At 35.1% G+C, this 8,632-nt stretch overlaps 1 protein-coding gene across 2 annotated transcripts in view; it reads left to right on the top strand.

Annotated features, from left to right (window-relative positions):
- LOC110033713 (protease Do-like 10, mitochondrial) overlaps positions 1–8,132 on the top strand; it is a 33,918-nt gene extending 25,786 nt beyond the window's left edge. The window contains exons 4-8 of one of the 2 annotated variants that reach the window (XM_020737771.1): positions 2,687–2,946; positions 3,320–3,447; positions 6,369–6,572; positions 7,357–7,407; positions 7,717–8,132. In XM_020737771.1, the coding sequence (XP_020593430.1) occupies positions 2,687–2,946; positions 3,320–3,447; positions 6,369–6,572; positions 7,357–7,407; positions 7,717–7,959 (886 nt within the window). In that variant the 3' untranslated portion in view covers positions 7,960–8,132. The remainder of the gene's footprint in view (positions 1–2,686; positions 2,947–3,319; positions 3,448–6,368; positions 6,573–7,356; positions 7,408–7,716) is intronic. The other variant, XM_020737772.1, reaches the window with a different exon arrangement.
- The last annotated feature ends 500 nt before the right edge of the window (positions 8,133–8,632 follow it).

The following is an 8,632-nucleotide window of genomic DNA, read 5'->3' as shown; positions in this document are numbered from 1 at the left end:
CGCTCTTCCTTTCAAGTTCTGCTGCTTGAGCCCACTCCTTATTCCTTCAGTCTATCTCGTGAAACCAGATCTGCCTAAAGCGGCGATGATACCTTGATGCCCACATAAATCCTTCAGATTGGTGCCGTTTGCATCCCTCCATATACTGTCGCTTGATTCCTGCGGCGGCCTGCGACGAGTTTGCATGAAATTCTACGATGTTCATCATTATTTTTTCTAAGCCATTAGTCTCCCTTCCATGTATGAGAACAACCCCTCAATGGTTGAGAAATGCTCATCCATTTCATTCTAATTTGGCTCACCTCTCTCTCTAATTTCTCCTTCAGGACATTTCTACTTTCTTAGTTGCAATTACTCTCATGAAGGTTTTCGATCATGGAACTTTTGTACACCGCTATTCTGTCGTTGGCTTACCAACTAGCTTGAGCTGCGACTGTATCACGAGGCTCAGTTACAAAGGCGACTCGTATAGCAGATCGAGAGACAATTAGTGTATTTACCCACCCAGTATGCAGTGTGTCGTTGTTATCCTATCAAATATCACAGATTGTGACTGTTTTATGAAGCTCAGTAACGAAAGTAGCGTTTGTATGTTACGATCCCTTCGGTTTCCTAGCTCCCTCGAGTCATAACTGTTTCATAAGTTTAGGTCACGAAGGATTTGCTTGTACGCCATGATCCCGTTGGCTTCACAGCTAGCACGAATAACAAAAATTCTATGGAAATGCTGCGATCTTCCAGCTAGCGTTTCTCAGCGATGTCTTGCCTATTTGAACTGCGGTTGTATCGTACTATAATTTTTTCCCTAAAATCAAAGGCTCTGATACCATTTTGATACAAATCAGACAAATCTCTATAGAAATTAGAGAAAATTTTTTTTCTTCAATAACACAAAACAACTAAATTCAGACACATAAAGATAAGCACCTACAATTTGAGAGGTAGGCTATCTCTCCAAACCCTAACAATGACTCAAGGCAACAATCTCATAGCATAACGTAACCCTAAACATATTAGTCCTATTTATACCAAACAATAATAACTAATAAAAGATATATATTTATATTTAAGTATAATCATGATTTTATAATGTCTGTAGTTACAAGTAGTTCAAATGATGTGCAAAGATTCAAATAACTTGAAACCGCAAATATTTTGGCGATTTGAGTTGCTGATGATTTAATAAGAGATCATTTTGAATTTAAACTTGGAAGAACTGAGAATTTTTGGTCTGGTTGGAATTAATTGATCTGTTATGATAGCTTATAAATGGGATTTGTGAGGGTGTTGTAGAATGGAACGAGAATAATTTTATGGGAGGAATGATGAAAAGGGAAAATGGCTCATGGGCTGGGGACAAGGGGTGTACTTTAGGCATTTGTGGAAATTTTTAAGAAGCTTGTATTGTTTTGCATAAGTTATAGCAATGTGAAAGGGAAGAAGGCCTAAAGAAAAATTCAGAGATATGACGCAGGATGAAATCTTAAAGACGCTATGATGTTTCATACTTTAATAAGGACCTTGCTTCTCGGAAACACTTTATCCCTTACATTTGATCAAAGATTTTACAATAATGGTAAACAAAAATTTTCATTCATATATCATTACTAAGCACCATGAAAAGTTTCATCATAATACTATGTTATAAATTAGGGTCCTAGAAATAATATGCATGAAAATGAATATGATTATGAGTTCCCGTTTTTCTTATTGAATGAACTATAAAGAGTACAGATCAATATCATGGTTTTGATGCTGTAGTCAAGAATATAAATGTAACTGTTATGTTACTCCAAAACTACCTGCTTGATGCAATTAGTTTCTGGGCTAGTAGTATGTGTATTCTCAGGCGAAACAGTAATAATTCATAAATGTAATCACCCAATATGCTTCATCCTGCATCTTCAAGCTCATGGCACATTATATTATGGCTTAATTTGTTGGAAGCAACAGAGTTCGCAACTCGCCGTTTAGTTGGTATTTTAGCATCCTCTTTTTGCCTACTAAAATGGCTCTAATATTTTCAATTTGGGAAATTTACAAACATATCACACAATTCTTATGCGTTTACATATCTAGCACTTAATGTTTGATATCTAGATTTATAACTTTGCATAAAAAAACTATGCATGAAAGATCTATTTCACTTTTAAATAGTTAATGATAGTGGTATTTTTGATGTGATGTCAAAGATCTGAGTGTTTAGTATGTAAATACTAAATTATTTGTGTTAGACATGTAAATATGTAAGAATTGTGTCGTACATATGTGAATCCCCCTTTTAATTTTTATCATAAGTTTGCCATTAGAAGTGCAGCCTGAGAGTTGTTTTTTATTATGGGCATTTACATACATAGGACACAATTCTTATGTATTTACATATCTCAAACCCAAACATTCATATTTACCCACATAGCACTCAAATCTTTAATTTCACATTGAAAATAGAACTATTATCACTTTTTAAAAGTGAAATACACTTTTTCATGCATAAGTTTAAAGCAACAAAATGCTATCTATGTAATTATGAAATTTTAGACGTGAGATATGTAAATTCATAAGATTTGTGTCCATTTATCTTTTTTTAACTAGTTAGTGTTTTGTCTTTAAATGGCTCATTGAACTTTGCTGTAATTTAGAATTTTACAAATATACCCATAGCCTTGAACATTAATTGTTCTCGTAGGTATATTATACCTGTCCCCATTATCAGGCATTTCTTATCTGGAGTGGAAGAGAATGGCAGATATGTTGGATTTTGCTCTCTTGGTTTATCATGCCAGCCTACTGAAAATGTTCAGCTAAGAGAGCACTTCCACATGCATCCTGAAATGACCGGTGTGCTTGTTAGCAAAATCAATCCACTTTCCGACGCTTTCAATGTATTGGAAAAAGATGATATTATTATCGCATTTGATGGCGTGCCGATAGCAAATGACGGAACTGGTGAATCAACATCTTATTTTACATATGTACCACTCAATTCCTATGTATTTACATATCTAACATGTAAACTTTAATTTTTATGTACATGCCATCTTACTTATGTTTGAGAATGTGTATTTCATTTTTTAAAAGTTAAAATGGTGGTGTTTTTTTTGTGTTATGAAAGATTTAGGTTGTGTAATTTTAAAATGTAAAATTTAGTTGTTAGATACATAAATATATAAGAATTGGGTGACATGCGTGTAAATGCCCCATCTAACATAATCAGGCCCTATTCTCTTGGATGCTTATTTTGCAAATAAATTTGGATAATGTTAGATGGAAATGTAAATGCTTCACAGTTTTAGCTAATTTGATCATTTTTGTTACACAGTGGCATTTCGAAATAGGGAGAGGATAACCTTCGATCATCTCGTCTCCATGAAGAAACCTGATGAGAAAGCTTTTCTTAGAGTGCTTAGAGATGGCGTAGTGCATGAACTCAGCATTTCACTCAGACCTGTAAGTGAAGCTTCTTTCTTTCGTGGTGATTATCGAGGTTATGGGGCCTGTGCCATTTATATTGACGGAGGAAATGCATATTTATGAGGAAGACTTACTTACATGCCACTCAATTCCTATGTTTTTACATATCATATAGCTAAACTTTAATATTTACATATTTACATATATATATATATATGTATATGTATATATATATATATAATGGTGTATTTCATTCTTTAAAAGTAAAGTGGTATTTTTGATGTGAGATGAAAGATTTGGGTGGTAGAAATGTAAAAATGCAAAGTTTAGGCGTTAGATATGTAAATACATGGAACTTGGGTGCTATGTATGTAAATCTTCCTATTTATTATTGATAAAGCTTCTTCTTTTGTATGTAGACTTTAACTACTAAAAAGTTACAGTGTCAAGCAGATTGAAGCAAATGAATGATAAATAATGTCTCGTATGGTTTAGCCTAGCTTTGCTGCGGTACTTTTTTTTTCATATTCTTTATTTTGTCTGGTTGATTAATTATCTTACTCTTTCACTTATTAATGGTCCGCAGGTGGGAAGCATTTTCACAGTTTTATTGACTTGAAGTCTTGTTTCAAAAAAAAAAAAAAAAGAAAAAAAAAAGAACGTCTTTTCTTTGGCCTCTAAATACTAAAGAGTTACAGTGCGAGTACATAGAGTCAAGTTAATAGTAAATAGGGGCATTTACATGCTTACCACCCATTTCCCCTGTATTTACATATCAAACACCTAAATTTTTCTTTTACATTTATACCAACCAAGCCTTTCATATCACATCAAAATACCACTACTTTAACTTTTGAATACCGAAATACACCTTTTCATGCACAGTAAAAGTGGTATGTCTGTAAAAATTAAAGTTTTAGGTGTTTGATAGGTAAATGCATAGGATTTGAGTGGTTTGTATGTCAATCTACCCAGTAAATAATGCCTTATACGGTTTAGTTTTTCTACAATGCTTTGATGAATTTTGTTTATTTTGCTTGTATAATTACATATTGTACCCGTTTTAGTGAAGCACTATATATTCACTAAAAGTATTTTTTTCATTCAGTAGTAAAAAAAAATTTTGTAAAGTTATAGTGCAAACTGGATTGAATGTGATACCGGTGTTAACCTAAACCACAAAGGAAAAGCAAATATTAATATCAAAAATAAATAGACGGTTACAACCAACACACTTGAAAGGAAAAATACAACAAAACAAGACGCAAACTCATACTGGGCTCTATTTTGGAGTGGCGGAGGTCGGCTAGGTGGTCGGAAAGGTGGTGGCAAGATAAGGAAAGCGCGGGACTGTGGTGAAATAGTAGCAATGCAGCGAAAGGGGATGGAAGTATCGGTTGGGAGACTGGGACTGCAATGAGAGCAAGCGGGGTGGCATGCGGAGCTGCGAGGTGTGAAGGGAAAGGCTGAACAGCCACGGGACAGCTGGAAAACAGCCGGTTTATTGTTTTCCAGATGACGGAAGCTAGGAGAAAGGGGCTGCGGCCACGAGGCAACAGGCTGGATTGATGGAAGCAGGCGGTGTGAGGCTGGGCTGCTAGATTAAGAGCAAAGGTTGCTGTTTTGGGCGGTTGTAGTAGTGGAGAAAGATGGTGCCAGCCGGGGACTGCAGGACAGCAAGAGGCGGCTGTCCAGGGAAGTAGCGGTGAGCATGAAGGGCTGAAATTGGAAGATTGCAGTGAAAAACTGCAAATGAGAGCTGTTCTTCGGTGTGGCAGTGATGTAGGATGGTCCGACAACAGTAAAACAACAAGGCGTGGGGGATTCTGGGTGGTGGCAACAAAAGGTAGAGGGCTGGAACAGCGATGACATCAAAGTGGAAGGCCGGGAATCGGAATGACAGCGGAAGCAAAGGGAGAAGTATGGGGGATGTAAAAGTTAGAGGTAAATACTCCCGCGTAAACGAGTTACAGCCGGAGCACCACTCGATCTCTCGTAAGGAGATCATCACCTCAGCTGAGACTACTCTTGAATACAACTCTGGAAGGGAGAAAGAGGACGCAGATGGCTGTTCCGACAGAAAACGTATGCCAAAACTGAAAACCTAAAGACAAAAGCAAATATATAAGTCTAGGGTAAAGAGGAGCGGGCGTCCTCTCACAAGGAGGCGGTAAATCCATGTACGAAGGTCGGCCGACCCTTAGTTTACTGTTTTGAATTGATCCCATGTGCCAGAAGAGTGCCGCGTCCCGATTCAGTGAGGGAGCCGGTCTTGAGAATGTAGCAAGGGTTGTGGGAGTGTTTTCTGGATTGCGGAAACGTCCCATGAGGGAAGCTCCCACGTCAGAATGCCTCATAGGTTTAGTTTTGAACCTACATTTTATTGAACTTTTATTAAGAAAAGTGTCAAATTAATCCTCTAATTCTTGGTTGGGGGTTAGTTTAGTCCGAAAGTCTATAGAAGTGCCAATTTAGTGCCTGTACTATTTTAGTAAGGGCTAAAATAGTCCACTCATAGGATTATTTTGGCTCATATTGAAGGTGTCTAGGGACTAATTTCACATTTTTGTAGACTAGAGGGCTAAAATTAGCCGGGGATCATTTTACCACTTTATTCGATTTTTATTTTACTCTGATGATTACATGTCTTACTCATTCTAGTTAAACCCTTTATCTATTATACGTTTGGAGAGAGGACAATTTTGGCTCATATTGAAGAAGTCTACGGACTAATTTTGCATTTTTGTAGACTTGGGGGCTAAAATGGCCCCATGTAAATAGCCCGTGGTCATTTTACCACTCCATTCAATTTTTTTTTTTATTTTTTATTTTACTCTGATGATTACATATCTTACTCATTCTAGTTAAACATCATATATGTTATACCTTTGGAAAATTTTGTGGAACTTTGATTGAAATATCATGATATATAAACTATAATGCTATGTAATATGCAGCTGCAGCCTTTGGTTCCTGTTCAACAGTTTGATAAACTGCCAAGTTACTATATTTTTGCTGGTCTGGTTTTTATACCATTGACGCAGCCTTACCTTCATGAGTACGGAGATGACTGGTACAATGCTTCGCCGCGCCGTCTCTGTGAACGTTCATTACGAGAATTGCCGAAAATGTCTGGCGAACAATTAGTTATTCTTTCTCAGGTAACGAACAAAATTGTGCTTATATGAAGTGTTTTTAGAGCTAAAAGAATAGCATGCTTTTGAAAAGATCAGTTGCTTTTTCTTCTTGCCAAATTTTACTGTCAGAGTTTATGATAAACATTGATTTTTATGCGATTTATTTGGAGATAATTGTAAAATAGCCCCCTAACTCTTTGTAAGGGGTCATTTTAATCTCAGAGTTTATAAAAGTGACATTTTAGTCACCAAACTTTTAATGTGGGCTGAAATAGTTCCCATGATGGACTATTTCAGTCTCAAGTTAAAAAGTCACTGTACTAAATTGACATTTTTATAGGCACTGATACAAAAATGGTCCTATATAACTGTCAAGAAACTGTTTTGACACTTGATTTTTTTTATTTGTATCCTTAATAGATTTATATAAGCTATCACGGTTGTGATTTTGGCTTAAAGGTCGTGACACACACAGACGCATACATATGCTTATATACATATGTACACGCATGTAAATACAATTTTCATTAGAATTGAACTCAGATTAAAGTTAGCAAGCCATGCTTAGATTAAATGGAGATCAGATCAAGCCAAATGGTAACCCGAGTAGGATCTTTTCTTGATTAAATCACGTGAATTTGAGTTAATCTTCATATAGAATTCGATCAACTGTAGATTAAATCATTGACAGCCATAAAGATCTATGGTGCATTCACTTAAATCCAAGTTAATACAGGACGTGCATGTGCATTTTTTGTTGTTATTCTTTCTATTGCCTCTAAAAAAAGCAATGATTTTGGTAATTCAGGTATTAATGGATGATATTAATACTGGATATGAGAGACTCTCAGAACTACAGGTATCCCATTATTAAACTTTGGCGCATTTACATACATACCACACAATTCTTATATATTTACATATCCAACTTCTAAACTTTCATATTTACAGGCATGACATTCAAATCTTTAATAATACCTCAAGAATAGAACTAGTACTAACATTTTGATAGTGAAATGCACCTTTTCATGCTTATGTTTATGATACTAAATTGTCATAACTGTATATAAAATATGTAAATTCACTGGAATTGTGTAGTATGCTTGGAAAAATCTCTTTAAACCTTTTCATTTTATACCTCCTGAAACTAATCAGTCTTCTGTTCCAGGTAAAGAAGGTCAACGGAACAGAGGTTGATAATCTGAAGCATTTGTGCAGCCTTGTGGAAGGTTGCCATGAAGAAAATTTAAGATTTGATTTAGATGATGAAAGAGTGATTGTTCTGAATTACAGAAATGCCAAATTGGCAACTTCCAGAATTCTTAAAAGACATAGAATACCCTCAGCAATGTCTGGTGATCTGATTGATGAGATTATCTGTTCTAAAGCTGAAGTTGTTTGTTCTAGTTGATCTGATTGGATGGTTCAGCTGGGAAATTAATTCAATTTTTTTGGTGTTTCTGTTTCAAATTGTTGGGGTAAAACTGCTGATCTTGATTTCCAGGTATGTTGAATTGGCTCCTGAATTTACTGTTTTGTAGATGAACATTGAAATTTTGTTTTAAGAAGCATTTAAATACATAGCTCGCAATTCTAATGTATTTTCATGTCTCACCTAAACTTTCATATTTGTACTTATAGTTCTCAAATATTTAATATCACATAAAAAAAATAGCACAATTATCATTTTTTTAAATGGGAATTTAATCTCGTCAGACAAAAGTTTAAAGCATCAAAGTGCTATGTATGTGAATATAAAAGTTTAGGTGTGAGATATGTAAAAACATAAGAATTTTATGCTAGGCGTGTAAAATTCCCGTATTTTTATTGTAGGTATATATGAAATCGTTTTTAAAGGAGTTTTTGACATCACGTGTCTATTAAGATTGGAATAAGTTGGTTTATAATATGGAAGATTTACGTAAATACCACCTAATTCTTATGTATTTACATATCTAACATATTTTACATACATACAACCTTACATATTCATGAAAATGTGTATTTCACTTTTAAAATGTTAAATGTTAACTTGATGGTATTGCTTTATGTGATGCAAAAGATTTGGGTGGTATAACTGTAAT

Source organism: Phalaenopsis equestris, unplaced genomic scaffold (assembly GCF_001263595.1).
Source record: "Phalaenopsis equestris unplaced genomic scaffold, ASM126359v1 Scaffold001266, whole genome shotgun sequence".
Classification (NCBI taxonomy): Eukaryota; Viridiplantae; Streptophyta; class Magnoliopsida; order Asparagales; family Orchidaceae; genus Phalaenopsis; species Phalaenopsis equestris.
This window is presented reverse-complemented; position numbering and strand designations above follow the sequence as displayed.